The sequence below is a fragment of the Anabas testudineus genome, chromosome 18 (assembly GCF_900324465.2).
Source record: "Anabas testudineus chromosome 18, fAnaTes1.2, whole genome shotgun sequence".
Classification (NCBI taxonomy): Eukaryota; Metazoa; Chordata; class Actinopteri; order Anabantiformes; family Anabantidae; genus Anabas; species Anabas testudineus.
In genome coordinates, this window is record NC_046627.1 from 13,660,673 (window position 1) to 13,676,800 (window position 16,128).

Sequence of the window (16,128 nt, forward strand, 5' to 3'; positions counted from 1 at the left end):
TTTTGCTTCAGTTAATAAAACATCCAATAATCTTATTCAACGTCGGTCTCTTACTGTAAAGACACTTACTCGTTACATTTCTGCACAAAAAAGCAAAAATATCCCGCACAGAGATTATGTTTTGATCCAGACCAGACACAGAGGAGGAGAGTCTTCTTTAACTGGGCACTTTTTAAAGATATCTTAATGACCTTAAAAACTCAGACATTACTAGTCGCAATTCAATTGTAGATATCTTTAATTGTGATTATGAATAGTCAAAACTGCAATGTAGATATGCTAAATTTAAGTTCTAAATATTTGTTAATAAGAACAGTTAAAAACTACTTTGGTTTTCTGGTCGACTGATTGGGACAATCAATCTATTTTTAACATATCGTCCTGAAACACAAAAGTCAAACCAGCTGACATAGAACAACAAAACACAGAAGAGAACTGTACTTCCTTACCCTACCTTGTTCTTTCCTTTCAAACTCACTCTGGCTTTAATCTGCAGCAGTGTTTAGTTTCAGTCTGTAAAACCTGCTTTTTAAACTCCATTTCAAATGGCTGAGACAAACCTGGTACAGTGATGATAATCTATTTACACAATACAAACATATTAACAGAAACTGAGAACTACCAGAGAACTACAGGCTGGTGTGCTGCAAACCAACACGACTTTGATGCCTTTGTGCTAATATTATAACCACAAAACCTGTGTTATGTAACATAGATTTTTTAAACAGCAGTTCTACAAACATCATTTATTGGATTTATTGGATGGTAATAAGCAGCAAGAGGTTGTGATTCATTTATTTTATTTGTTATTTGGTTCCAAGAGCACAAATAGTTCCTCAGCAACTTATTAAATTAGCATGTTCAGATACACTAGATTCACTAACTGCTTTTATTTCTACATTACAAAGTTTACAGTTTTGCGCAAGTGTGACTGTGCAATGACAATAAAGATTCATCTTATCTTATCTTACATGTTCCAATAAGTCATGGCCAACTTCTTTCCTCTGTATGTTGCCATTAATTGTGCAACTAGAGAACTGTCTTTTTTTCTCTATCACTTTCCCACCAGACCACCCTCCCTCCCTCTGACTGAGTGACAACACCAGAGACAGCGTTCAAAAAGAGAAACTGTGGAAAAAATGGTGTAAAACAGATGATTATCTGCTTAAACTGAAGGAAGTTAAACTCGATAGTGATGTTCACAAAATGTATAAAACTCAACTCATGACCTGGTCTCTCTTCAGTTTTTATCAAAGACTCTTCAAGTGAAGGTAACAAATGTTGAATGTCTGCACCCATACGTTTGACTTTTTTTTGTTTATAGATTATTCACACTCGAAAATTATGAATAAGAACAAAGCATTTCTTACCTTTGACACATTTCCAAGATGAGAGATTAATTTGGAGAAGAAAGAAATTAGGAAATTAAAGTCTGAAGAGTTAAGATAAAATATATAAAATTTTATTTGAAACTAAATACGTTTAAATCCAATGGTGACAAAGAGAAGCAGAGTGAACTCAGCAAATGCACCAGCTCATCATCTGTTCCTATATTTGAAGCTGATCAGTGATGGCCATGTTGGCAGCGCTGCTCCTCTCTGCTTACAATGAGGGATTCCAAGAAACACCAAAAGCGAGCGAAGAGGTCAACTGGTTTCATTTACCTGGCTTCATTTACCTGGCTTCATTTTACAAGCTGCTGCTCTCCTGTTGATCCAACTTTTCAACCAGTCTGAATGGTTTGTGCTTATACTAGTCTTTGGATTTTCACTACATGGGGAAATAGTTGTATAGTAATACAAAGATCTATGACGTCTGCAGCATACTGAAAATTTGCTGAGTTCTTCTTTATACACTTCTTTAACTATAGAATACAGGTTATTCAGTTGTGCTGAACTTCAGATTTGAACTTGCTGCAGCAGCTGGGATTTACCTTGATAATAAAGAGCTGATAATATTGTTATTTTTATGTAAAAAATAGGAATTAATGTTAACAAAATGTTAAGTTGACTGAGAATATTTACTGTTGACTGTTATTTATGATGCAGGTAAAACCTTTGAATTCCCCACTAACACTGACTAAATATGATGTCAGGATGCTGTGCTGTCTGCAGGACGTCTGTCAGCTCAGATACAAGTTGCTATTTACAGTTACGATGTTTCAATTCAAAAAAGGTGTTAAATCAACACACAAAGATATAACTGACAGTCTAAAAAGATAAAACTGCACTAGCTGTTTGACCACATTGTCTCAAACTCATCACTTCTGTTCTTCCACAACATCACAAGAACATATTTTACCAATATCTAAGTGTAAAAATCCAAAGGTCCTTTTCCATTTCCCCTATTTGATTAGATTTTATTCACATATGAAAACAAAGGTCAAAGGTTCGCTTGTCTTTAAAAACTAAGGTAGCAGGACAAGACATCTGGGTGAGATCAACAGGAAGTGAAACCATCTGTGGTTTCACTTCATATTTTGACTGATATTAGGTCAGAAACACCAGTGTGTGCAGCATAGTAACAAACTTCACCATAAGATGGTAAAAGAACAGCTTCTAGAAGAGAAACACCAAGTGTGTGATTCTTAAAATCAAAACACAGGAGTCAGTGTAAATATTTGCAGATTTCTCAGCAGTTCACAGTTTGTGCAACAAGTTCAGTAAGAAGGATGTGAGTTAGTAATTTATCATGATCAGAGCAAACAGCAAAGCCAACTTCATTTTGACCTGTAGTGAGGTCAGGTGATGCAGAACCATCCACAAAAAGGACCAGATCTAGATTAGGTAGACGCCAGGTCTTGGTGTGCAGACCTGTTGGACTGCAGAAACATAGTCATGTTCTTCTCTGTCCCCTTCTGTTGGATAAAGAGTGAAGAACAACAGTTCATCTCTCTGCAGAGATGTTAGCTACATCAAGTAGGACAGTAGAATATGTAAGTCAGAGTGATGTGGAGAGACTTTACTGATCTAAGAGTAGAAGAGAAACTGCATGAGGAACAAAACCAGAGTGTGGTTTTCTCTGCAGCAGAGACAATATTTCCTAGAATTGTAAATTTAGATTAGCAGTATTGCGGTTTACAAAGGCTGACTTTATTTCCTTTAGCTGCAAGGTGTTGTAGCAGAGCGTCAGCCTCACATTGTTTATGAGTGAGGCTGCAGATGAAGAGGTCATCTACATACTGATCAAGTGCAGTTCCTCTAAAAACATTAGGGGTTTGAGGATTTGATTCAGGCAGTGGTGGACTTTCACAAAACAACAAAAGTGATACCAGCATTCAGGGCTTCCTTTGACAAAAACGTGCAGGTGCTGGTTTATAAAAAAGTGGTGTATTATGAATGGTCCTTAAGTAACACAGGCCTATTTTGCGACTCTTACTCCAGTAATGCTGTTCACTAAAACTTAGTTAGCAGAACACAGCAACTGAATAGAGTCAGATTCGGCAACAGGAGTTGATGCGATGCGACCACAGGAGAAGGAAGAAGAAACTACAACTATAACATCCAACAGGATGTCCGGGTCAGAATGTGAACCAATCAGATCTTCAGATCAGGTGAGCGACAGGTGTGAGTTTTAATATCACTATGAGCATCTGCAGGTTCATGTGTTGAAGCGCTCGACGCTCGGATTCGTTTCCACCCACGAAATCCAGGAACTCCGCATCTTCTCCGCTCATCTCTGGAGGTGAGTGTCTGCAGATTCCTGCACAAACAGCAGCTGCAAAGTTTCCGCCTTCGTCGCAGCTTCTTGTCTCGAACAGAGCTTTAGTTTCGCTTTCTGGACTTGTGACGGAGTAAAATGCGTCAATTTTAAATGTGTTTAATCGACATTAGTCGGAGTTTTTTTTTCTTTTGGCTGCAATCAAAGAAAAAGTCGAGTTAGTTGATGGTCGCTAGTTGAACACAGAATCATCTTTGTCTTTATTAGATTCCTCTGTTTGTAACTTCCTGTTCAATCTTTATCGTTTTTTACTTCAGTATTTGTATTTTCTGCTTCATTAATTGTCAGATGGAGATATTTGACTTTTTATCGCACTACATTTCTCTTCAGTAACATTTACTTTTTAGATTAATTAATTTTAAATACAAACCAAAAACATTTATAGATTAAAATATATAGTATTACTAATTAAACAACTTAACTAATTAGTAATTAAATTAACTTATATTATTATTAAATTAAAATAAAACAATTTGTTCTATACATTCCATATTATAAGATACTTTTACTTTACTTGTACATTACTTTTACATAATATACATATAATGAGCTGATCTGTGATGTATTGGTACACATTCACTGCCTCTCACTGCATTAAGTTAACTTCACCTTTAAGTGCTGCAACATTAGTGATATTTACACAGTAATACACATTACAATCAGTCACTAAGTCGGAGAAATCTGTGCAGTATTATTACTTCCTTGTTTATTTTTGCGGTGTTGACGGTGACTCGTGGGGAAACAGCCAGGAAACAGGAAGAGAAATGGATGGGACTTACTTGAGTACTGAGTTTGTGTACCTGTACACTGCTCCCCTTCGTCTTTCAGATCATTTCACTGTTTTTGTTTAGTCAAGAAAAAACATGTCTGACTAAATTCAACTGACACTGACATGAAAGAGGAAGGAAGAGCCAATCAGTGGAGGAGCAGCTGATCTTTGTCCAGGAGAAATTAAAGAAAGGAGGATTTCAGTTTTCACTGCACATCAATGATTTCTGTGTGTTTCCTCTACTCATGAAGGTAGAAAGTGGGTGTGAGCTGATGTGGATTTAGTAGCATGGATCAGTGTGAGGACAGAGAGCAGGGAGTCCATCCCTCTAAAATCCTTCCGTATGACGACCATGAGAGCCAGACCAAAGCTCAGAGGTGAGATGACTGAGACAATCAAACTGATTCTGTCTCCAAGTTACTAGAATTGAATAAATTGAATATTTTATCATGACATTTTTTACTACTCTGATTCTATTTGTCATTTACAAATGAAACTTTCGCTGAACTGATGAGTGTCACCAAAGTTGTTTTTCTATAATGTCCCATTGCAGACCAGCATCTCCTGGACCACAACCTGAACCTAGCTGTGTGTCGTTCAAGAGCGACAAGTCAAAGGATTATTTTGTAAGGTTTAAACAGGAACATTCCTCAGAGACAGAGTAAGTTGTTGTGACTTTAAAATCAGTCTGATTGTAAACTTTCTCTGATGATAAATTGTTGTGTTCCTTCAATTTCTGGATATTTCTGTGAGTAAGTTGATATCTGTTTGAACTGTTGATTTATTCTTCCAGCAAACAGTTTGATCATCGATCAAATCTCCATCGAGCCAGTAGCTAAACCACTGATCGGTGCATGTCAGTGATGAGTCTCTGATTGTCCGGTTCTGTGCTTGCACCGATTTTTTTCACTCTATATATTCATTGTTACACAGATCATACCCAGCTATACTTATCTATGAACCTGACGAAACTAATCAATTCATCAAACTTCAAGCATGCTTAAAAGACATAAAGGCCTGGATGTCCTCCAATTTCCTTCTAAATACAGACAAGACAGAAGTTATTTTGTTTGGTCCTAAAAATCTTAGAGACACTATGTCTAATCATATTCTTACCCTTGATGATTTAGTATTGGCCTCAAGTAACACTAAGAAATCTTTCACCAGGATATCTCCTTCACTTCATACATCAAAGAAATCTCTAGAACTGCCTTTTTCCACCTAAGAAACATTGATAAAATTAGGAGCATCCTGTCCCAAAGTGATGCTGAAAAACTAGTCCATGCATTTGTTACTTCCAGACTGGACTATTGTAATTCCTTATTAATAGTTTGTCCCAATAACTCATTCCAAAGCCTCCAGTTAATCCAAAATGCTGCAGCCAGAGTTCTGACTGGAATTAGCAAGAGAGATCATATTTCTCCAACGTTAGCTTCTCTCCATTGACTCCCTGTAAAATCCAGAATTGAATTTAAAACTCTTACTCTCACTTATAAATCCCTTAATAATCAGGCTCCATCTTATCTTAAAGAACTCATAGTTCCATATTTTTCATTCCAGTTCTCAGGCTGCAGGTTTACTTGTGGTTCCTAGAGTTTCCAAATGTAGAATAAGAGGCAGAGCTTGTAGCTATCAAGCCCCTCTCCTGTGGAACCAGCTCCCAGTTCAGGTTCGGGAGGCAGACACCCTCTCCACATTTAAGACTAGACTTAAAACTTTCCTTTTTTATAAAACTTATAGTTAGAGATGGATCAGGTGACTCTGAACAATCTCTTAGTGATGCTGCTATAGGTTAGTCTGCTGGGGGAACTCTACTGATAAACTGAGCTCCTCTCTCCTTTCTCCTATATCAATGTGAATGCCACCATTTCATGTCATTAACTTTGTGTCTTCTCTCTCCTGTAGTTGTGTTTCCTCCTCTCTGTACTTTGTTCCCCCACCTTGAAGCTGTATATCTCCAGAATCCAGTTGACCTGTCCAATGTTTTTGCTGCTTGATTTCTGTGGACTCCTGTTCTTTTCTGTCTCTGTCAGCTTGGAAAGAGAGTTTTTCTTTTCCACTGTGGCCTAAAGTTTGCTCAAATAGGATTGTTGGGTCTTCTAATTTTCTATACAATTACACTGTGTAAGGTCCTTAAACTGTATCTTTGGCGCTATACAAATAATATTGAATCAAATTGATCCTGTAGTGTGTCTCTGTGTGGACAGACATACTGTGAGCTAATTATTACTGGTTCCTCCACAGAGTGAACCAGGAGAGCTCAGAGGTTCCCAGTGGTCAGTCTATCCAGCCGCATCCACCACACCTGGACTCCATATTTCTGGTCTGGACATGTCCAACTACTACTTTTATCTGTTGTGTTCCCAATAATCTCCATGCTGCACTTTTTAGACCAGTGGATTGTCCGTCTGTCCAACATGGATCTGATGTTTGGCTCCATGATTTGAGTTGGACTGTGTCATTCATATAGTTTTCTGTTCCAGCTGCTGGAGGAGAACATTGTCACTTTTGTGAAGAACGAGCTGAAGAAGATCAAAAAGGTTCTGAGCCCAGATTACCCACAATGCTTAGAGAGTCAGAGGGAGGATGAGGAGGTGTTGGATGGTGAGGATGAAGAGCAGAGGAGGAGCAGCAGAGAGGCATTTCTGAAGATCACACTGAACTTCCTGAGGAGAATGAAGCAGGAGGAGCTGGCTGACTGTCTGCAGAGCAGTAAGAGGATTTCTCTTAACATTTAACATCATGGACATATGAGAGCTGAAGATGTGGAGTGTTGTGTATATGTTGAACTGTGAATCATTTAGGGTCATGAAACTGTCAAACTCTGTTTTCATTAAGAAATTATATTGATCATGTTTTTGTGGTTTAATTCAGGAACTCCTGTTGCAGCTTGTCAGCGTGAACTTAAATCGAAGTTGAAGAAGAAGTTCAAGTGTGTGTTTGAGGGGATCGCTAAAGCAGGTAACCAAACGCTTCTGAATGAGATGTACACAGAGCTGTACATCACAGAGGGAGGGACTGGAGAGGTCAATGATGAACATGAGGTCAGACAGATTGAAACGGCCTCGAGGAAACCAGACAGACCAGAAAGAACCATCAGACAAGAAGACATCTTTAAAGGCTCACCTGGAAGGAATGAACCAATCAGAACAGTGATGACAAAGGGAGTGGCTGGCATTGGGAAAACAGTCTTAACACAGAAGTTCACTCTGGACTGGGCTGAAGACAAAGCCAACCAGGACATACAGTTCACATTTCCATTGACTTTCAGAGAGCTGAATGTGCTGAAAGAGAAAAAGTTCAGCTTGGTTGAATTTGTTCACCACTTCTTTACTGAAACCAAAGAAGCAGGAATCTGCAGGTTTGAAGAGTTCCAGGTTGTGTTCATCTTTGACGGTCTGGATGAGTGTCGACTTCCTCTGGACTTCCACAACAATCAGATCCTGACTGATGTGACAGAGTCCACCTCAGTGGATGTGCTGCTGACAAACCTGGTAAGGGGGAACCTGCTTCCCTCTGCTCGCCTCTGGATAACCACACGACCTGCAGCAGCAAATCAGATCCCTTCTCAGTGTGTTGACATGGTGACAGAGGTCAGAGGGTTCACTGACCCACAGAAGGAGGAGTACTTCAGGAAGAGGTTCAGAGATGAGGAGCAGGCCAGAAGAATCATCTCCCACATCAAGACATCACGAAGCCTCCACATCATGTGTCACATCCCAGTCTTCTGCTGGATCACTGCTACAGTTCTGGAAGATGTGTTGAAAACCAGAGAGGGAGGAGAGCTGCCCAAGACCTTGACTGAAATGTACATTCACTTCCTGGTGGTTCAGTCCAAACTGAAGAACATTAAATATAATGGAGGAGCTGAGTCAGATCCACAATGGAGTCCAGAGAGCAGGAAGATGATTGAGTCTCTGGGAAAAGTGGCTTTTGAGCAGCTGCAGAAAGGAAACCTGATCTTCTATGAATCAGACTTGACAGAGTGTGACATCGATATCAGAGCAGCCTCAGTGTACTCAGGAGTGTTCACACAGATCTTTATAGAGGAGAGAGGACTGTACCAGGATAAGGTGTTCTGCTTCGTCCATCTGAGTGTTCAGGAGTTTCTGGCTGCTCTTCATGTCCATCTGACCTTCATCAACTCTGGAGTCAATCTGCTGTCTGACGACCAGTCAACATCTACGTGGTCTAAACAGTTAACACTTCTCCACCAGAGTGCTGTGGACGAGGCGGTACAGAGTCCAAATGGACACCTGGACTTGTTTCTCCGCTTTCTCCTCGGTCTTTCTCTGAAGACCAATCAGACTCTCCTGCGAGGTCTGCAGACAAAGACACAAACTAGCTCAAAGATCAGTCAGGAAACAACTGAGTACATCAAGAAGCAGATTAAAGAGACTCCCTCAGCAGAGAAAAGCATCAACCTGTTCCACTGTCTGAACGAACTGAATGATCGTTCTTTAGTGAAGGAGATCCAGCAGTACCTGGACTCAGGAAGTCTCTCCACATATAAATTCTCTCCTGCTCAGTGGTCAGCGCTGCTCTTCATGTTGGTGTCATCAGGAAAAGAACTAGACATGTTTGATCCTTTAAAATACTCTTCAAATGTTTCAGAGGAGGATCTTCTGTTTGTGCTTGGAGTCATCAAAGTGTCAAAGAAAGTTGTGTAAGTGTAAAGACAGTGGAATTTATTCATCATTAAATCCACAGTATTTCAACAATAGAACAGAATTTATTACTTGTTTTCTTCTATTACAACGATTTCATTATTTCTTAACACAAATGTTGTCATCTTATAAATCACTATTTTTCAGACTGAGTGGCTGTAACCTGTCACATAGAATCTGTGAAGCTCTGTCCTCAGTTCTCAGCTCCCAGTCCTCTAGTCTTCGAGAACTGGACCTGAGTAACAACAACCTGCAGGATTCAGGAGTGAAGCTTCTGTCTGCTGGACTGGAGAATCCACTCTGTAAACTGGAAACTCTCAGGTCAGATCAAGGTTTTGTTTTAAATAACTGGATATATTTAAAAAGTCTAAATCTACTGACATGGGAAGGTTCAATAGATTCAACTTTCTAATGTCACAAGTTAAGATACAGACTTTTTATAGCAGTAATTTTACAATGTATAAAATAACTGTACTTTCCTATCTGAATTTATTTAATTGTGTTTTTTCTTTTTAGTTCAGAGTCAACATTAAAGGTGATTACAGTTTAACACAGACGTTGTCATCTTATACATCACTGTTTTTCAGACTGAGTGGCTGTTACCTGTCACTGAGAAGCTGTGAAGCTCTGTCCTCAGTTCTCAGCTCCCAGTCCTCTAGTCTGAGAGAACTGGATCTGAGTAACAACAACCTGCAGGATTCAGGAGTGAAGCTTCTGTCTTCTGGACTGGAGAATCCACACTGTAAACTGGAAACTCTCAGGTTAGATCAAATTTTTGCTTTAAATCAGTGGTCCCCAACCTTTTTTGCGCCTCAGACCGGTTTAATGACAGACAATATTTTTACGAACTGGCCTTTAAATTGTAGCAGATTAATACAACAAAATAAAATTATTTGACGCCATAAAACTTTTATTTTCTAAATATATAGGTGTTTTAGATCAAAATTAGATTTTAGCCAATCAAAATTAAGTGGAGAAGACATGTTATGAAGAGCAGGCTTGGTCAGTGGGAACAACCTATCACAATAAATCAATATTTCCAGTAGAACTCCTGGTGCTATCTGTTAAATGCAGCTTTCTTTTTCTTTAAAGTCATAGGCTCTTCTTCTGTCACCTCACTGGCTCTTTAACCTGCGCAAAGAAACTTTCCAAATACGTTTGTTCTTTGTTCATTTTGCCAGCTTGGGGATTTCTATTTAGCAGTAATGTATGATGTGTTACCGGCCGGATCAGCCCCTTTAAGAAGGTAGAGGTGTAGATAAAACGGAAAAAATGTAAGTTAAGTTATTTTTTCTGTGTTGTCCGGTATCAATTCACCAGTTCGCGGCCCGGGGGTTTATTTAAAAAGTGTAAATCTGCTGACATGACAGAGATCCAAGCAGATCCTCCTTTCTAATGTCACAAGTTTTAAGTTCTTTTTTATAGTAGTAATTTTACAATGTATAAAATAACTGTATTTTCCTGTCTGAATTTATTTGTGTTGTTTCTTTTAAGTTCAGAAACAACATCAAAGTTGTACAGTTTAAAACACATTGTGATCTTACACATCACTGTTTTTCAGACTGAGTGGCTGTTACCTGTCACAGAGAATCTGTGAAGCTCTGTCCTCAGTTTTCAGCTCCCAGTCCTCTAGTCTGAGAGAACTGGATCTGAGTAACAACAACCTGCAGGATTCAGGAGTGAAGCTTCTGTCTGCTGGACTGGAGAATCCACTCTGTAAACTGGAAACTCTCAGGTTAGGATTCATTAAGTGACACATTTTTATGCAGCAGTCTTTTTCCTTTTATTGTTAATGTTGTGTTTAATAAAGGTAAAGTGGCAAAAAAGATCAAGACTCCTGCTGTTTTATCAACTTTACCAAATTATATTATGTTTATATTTGTGTCTTTGTTAAAGAACAGATCACATTTAATTAACAATTTTTGCAAAACAGGCAATTGAAAATGACTCACTTACTTTTTCTTTCCAGTGTGTGTGACGAAATTTCCTTTAAATACAAATAGGAGTTTGTAATGTTGGTATGTACAAAATCCACCACCACCAAGTCTCCTGTGTGTTACTTTGTGTGTCTGCAGTCTGTCGGGCTGTCTGATCACAGAGGAAGGCTGTGCTACTCTGGCTTCAGCTCTGAGCTCCAACCCCTCCCATCTGAGAGAGCTGGACCTGAGCTACAATCATCCAGGAGACTCAGGAGTGAAGCTGCTGTCTGCTGGACTTGAGGATCCACACCGGAGACTGGACACTCTCAGGTATAAAGTAGTCTGCTGCAGTAGGGATGTCAATGATTAATCTGTTTTAATAATTTAATCAATCAAAGTATATATTCACTTATAATACTATAATTTTCAGAAGTTGAGGATGTGAGATGTAACTGTTTGTACTGTATTTCTCTGTGGTAGCAAACCAGCAACCACGTCTATGAGAACAAGACCAAAATAAGCGACTAGGCTCTAAAAGCTCCACAGAATGACAATTAATTAAAATCAGAATTGAATTGGGTCACAGCATTTCCTCTCTGTCTCCTCAAATTGTGGTGATAGAAGCATTTTCACATCTTAAGATCATGATCTTGTCATGATGAGAACTTGTGTCATATACAGTGCCTTTAAAACGTATTCACCCCCTTGGATGTTTCACTATTTTTTCAGGTTGGTGACTTGACAAAAAAAAATTGGAAAATTACCTCATTAATGTCAAATTGAAAACAGGTTTCTACAAAGTAATGTCAATTAAATGAAAATATATAAGGTGAAATCAGTGTTTGCATTAATATTCACCCCCTTCAGGTCAGTATTTAGTAGATGAACCTTTGGCTGCAATCACAGCATAGAGTCTGTGGATAGGTCTCAATTAGACTTGAACATCAGGACACTGGAATATTTTTGTCATTCTTCTTTGCAAAACTGCTCAAGCTCTGTTAGGTTACAAGGAGAACAGGTGTGAACAGCCCTTTTCAAGTCCATCCACAAATCCTCTATTGGATTGAGGTCTGTGCTTTGACTCGGCCACTTCAGAACATTCACCTCGTTGTCGTTAAACTATTGCTGTGTAGCTTTCACTGTATGTTTCAGGTCATTGTCTCGCTGGAAAACAAATCTTCTCCCAAACTATTTTGCCGCATTTATCTTACCCTCTACCTTAACAAGTCTTCCAGAGCCGGCAGCCGATGATGCATTCCTACAGTATGATGCTGCCACCACTGTGGTTCACAGTGGGTGTGTTTGTGGTGATGTGCAGTGTTTGGTGTGCGCTAAACATAGCGTCTTGTCTGATGGACAAAAAGCACCATTTTGGTCTCATCAGATCAAAGAACCCTCTTTCACTGGACCATGGAGTCTTTTACACGTCTATTGGCGAACCCAAGTCGTGATTTAACAGGAGTTATCTTCAACAGTGGCTTTCTCCTTGCCACTCTACCATAAAGCTTTGACTGGTGAGGAACCCGAGCATCAGCTGTTGTATGAACAGTCTCTTCTATCTCAGTTGCTGAAGCCTGTAACTCCCTCAGAGTGGTCATCGGTGTGTTAGTAGCCTCTCTCACTAGTCTCCTTCTTACACGGTCACTCAGTTCTTGTAGACGGCCTGTTCTAGGCACATTTAGACATGTGCCGTATTCTTATCATTTCTTGATGATGGATTTCACTGAACTCTGGGGGATGTTCAGTGCTTTGGAGATTTTTTTGTTTCCATCCCCTGAATTATGCTTTTCAATGACCTGTTCTCTGAGTTGCTGGGAGTGTTCTTTTGTCTTTATTCATTCGCATTCACGCATTCACGCATTCACTTCACTCAGTTGATCCCTATTTCACTTGTGGGACTACTAGCACCAAATATCTAGACCTCTGTTCGATTAGGTCATTTTAAAAAGAGTGAATATTATGCAAACACTGATTTCACGTTACATATTTGTATTTAATTGACATTACTTTATAGAAACCTGTTTCTACTTTGACATTAATGAGGTATTTTTCAGACATTTTTTGTCAAAGTTGCCAGCTTTTATTGACCATGATTGATTTATAATGTCAAAAAAAGGATAAAACATCCAAGGGGGTGAATAACCTTTATAGGCACTGTATATGAGACAATCACAACTAGAACGTGTTCATTTCATCATTACAATCTGTCAAAGAGGAATCACTTGTTTCTTGTTACCAGATTAATAATTAGTTTGTGATTGATTTTTTTCTTTCTTTCTTTTTAAGCCACAAAGTCTGTGAGTAATGATCGATGTCCAGTAGCTATAGGTGAACTAGACGTCCTCTGAACACAGGGCGTCTGAAGCTCAGCTTTTTCACCACATTTCAGCTCTGAGACCAGTCCACAGACATTAGAGAAAAGAAAATGTATGTGGAGTTGAGCCTCTTGGACTTTGCTCTCCAGTTTCCTGCTTCCTGTTGTGTCACATTATTTTGGCTGGTGACAGAGTGAGACTGAAAGCAGGTGTCTGACACCAAAACTGCTGTGAAATAGAGAATTGAAATCAAATCTTTCCTCCATGTCACCTCCCTGCTCCGTAGAACTCCAAGGACTCCAATTCCTCAGTTGTTTGCTGAATGTCCATCACTACATAAAAGCCTCCATTAGACCAGAACCTGAACACACTGTGTGTATGAGAGCCATGTAATGTCCATGTCTGCATACTGAAGTGCTGTTCTGACCCCCCTCCTCTTTTCAGGGTGGAGCCCGCTGGAGTTCGATGGTTGAGACCAGGTCTGAGGAAGTGTAAGTGTGTTTTTAATGAGACTGATGAAAACAAAGCAGCAGCATTTGACCATGACAGATTAATAACTGCAGCTGGATTGTGTCTTGTTCTCTCCATCAGATTTCTGTCAACTCACAATCGACACAAACACAATGAACAGAAAACTACGACTGTCTGACAACGACAGGAAGGTGATTTGGATGGAGGAGGATCAGTCATATCCCGATCGTCCAGACTGTTTTGACCAGTATCGTCAGCTTCTGTGTAGTAATGGTCTGACTGGTCGCTGTTACTGGGAGGTCGAGTGGAGCGGAAGAGTTTATATATCAGTGAGTTACAGAGGAATCAGAAAGAGAGGAGACAGCGAAGAGTGTTGGTTTGGATGGAACGATCAGTCCTGGAGTTTGAACTGCTCTGATGATGGTTACTATGTCTGTCACAATAACAGAATAACATCCATCTCCTCCTCTGTCTCTAACAGAGCAGCAGTGTATGTGGACTGTCCTGCTGGAACTCTGTCCTTCTACAGAGTCTCCTTTGACAAACTGATCCACCTCCACACCTTCAACACCACATTCACTGAGCCTCTTTATCCTGGGCTTGGACTCTGGTCTTCTAGTTCCTCATTGTCTCTGTGTTCAGTGTAGTACTGAGAGTGTCGTCCTGTCAGAGAAACGTAGTCTCTGTTGAACAGATAGTTCAGTCTGTACATGTCTGTCTCTTTCACTCACACACACGTTTCAGATTTAGGGATTAAATCAGTTTCTTCTTGAACCAGCTCTAAATGAATCCCTGTAAACTTGTTCTTCTTCCAGTCCTTTAAAGATGAAGCCATGATTATTCCAGGATCCAGATGTTGAGGACTTGTTCTGAAGTCTAGTGTGATGGTGCAAGTGGTGAGATTCAAGAAAGATATGATTGGATTGGAGAGAAAAGTGGGCAGAAAGTAGGCATGGTAGGTTTAACTTTCAACTGCCCCATATCCCCAGCTGTCAAATCTTTTTGCAGCTCCTGGCTACTTGTTGAGGTGTCATAGGACAAGGAACGAAAATCTGTAATATTGCAGATGTGAACTGAACATGTTGCTACTGTCTACTGAGATCTATTATTTTTGTTATTAATGGCCTGGCAATATGAAGCACTGATAACACACAAACTACAGATCCCATAATGCAGCGCAACAGCTGCCTTGCTGAATGATGGTTACCTGGGAACATTCCCGTGTCATTCAGGTCAAGCGTCTGTTACTGTCTGAAACAATATTGTAAGGTCAAAGCTAGCCCTTAACAATGGCTAAAAGAAAAGTTGATTCTGAAAACAGAGCCTTTGGGAGGCTGATGTTTATCGACATTGCCGGTAAACCCGTGTGTCTTATTTGCTAATGTGGCTGTCATTAAGGAATTTAATCTAAGAGGGCACCTTGAGACAAAACATCAAGAGAAGATTAAAAACCTGAAAGCAAACCAGAGGCTACAGAAAGTAGAAGAGTTAAAGTAGAATCTGACATTTCAGCAGACGTTTATATTTAAGGATATTTGAAGTTTAAGTTTATTTTTCTAAAATGGTGAATGGAGCAAAGAAAACTGAATGTTTTGATTTGTTATTTTTACTTTTGTGAAAAAGCTTAATTTTTAGTTCATTTTTTCATTTTCATTTTTTTTTTTTTTTTGCAGCATGTTCATAGTAACTTTTATAATTTTGACAAGATATATTTTTTTATAGAGAGCAAAGTATTTTAGGTTAAATAAAGTTTAAGTTTATTTATTGTAGAATTTATTTATTGTTTATTTATTGTATTCCTGTCTGTTTTTATTCCTATTCATGTTCAGAAAACATTTACTTTTAGTGTGTTCAATAAATGTTTATCCTGTTCGGCCTGTGACCTAAAGTGTGCTTTGAGTTTTGGCCCCCGGTGCAATTGAGTTTGACACCCCTGGTCTAAATGTTATAACATAAATAAACATGATTTTTCATTTATGCTTAGGATTGTGACATCTATAAATATCTGTTTAAATGATTCTCAGTTTTTCGTGTCTCGTTCTCCTCCATTAAGTTTCCTACCTTATACCAGACAGAGGAAAATGACATCACAGTAAAATGGGACAGTCAGTCCAGATCTGATTTATGTCTCTGCAACATGATTTGTGTTTTACAGTCAAATACTGATAAGGTTTTGTATAAATTCATAAATCACAGTAGCATTAACAACTGGTTTATCTGTATTTCCATTTCAAATCTAATCATCCAAGTCAGGGGTGTCCAAACTA

The 16,128-nt window shown here is 39.1% G+C and overlaps 1 protein-coding gene across 1 annotated transcript; it reads left to right on the forward strand.

Annotated features, from left to right (window-relative positions):
• Window positions 1–3,163: 3,163 nt before the first annotated feature.
• LOC113157051 (NLR family CARD domain-containing protein 3-like) lies at window positions 3,164–15,643 on the forward strand. Its single transcript, XM_026352293.2, has 12 exons — window positions 3,164–3,684; window positions 4,745–4,866; window positions 5,043–5,150; window positions 6,734–6,812; window positions 6,973–7,201; window positions 7,364–9,155; window positions 9,304–9,477; window positions 9,744–9,917; window positions 10,718–10,891; window positions 11,232–11,405; window positions 13,835–13,881; window positions 13,982–15,643. Exons 2-12 carry the CDS (start codon window positions 4,778–4,780, stop codon window positions 14,506–14,508), a joined length of 3,567 nt encoding a protein of 1,188 aa, XP_026208078.1. The 5' UTR covers window positions 3,164–3,684; window positions 4,745–4,777; the 3' UTR covers window positions 14,509–15,643.
• Window positions 15,644–16,128: the final 485 nt, after the last annotated feature.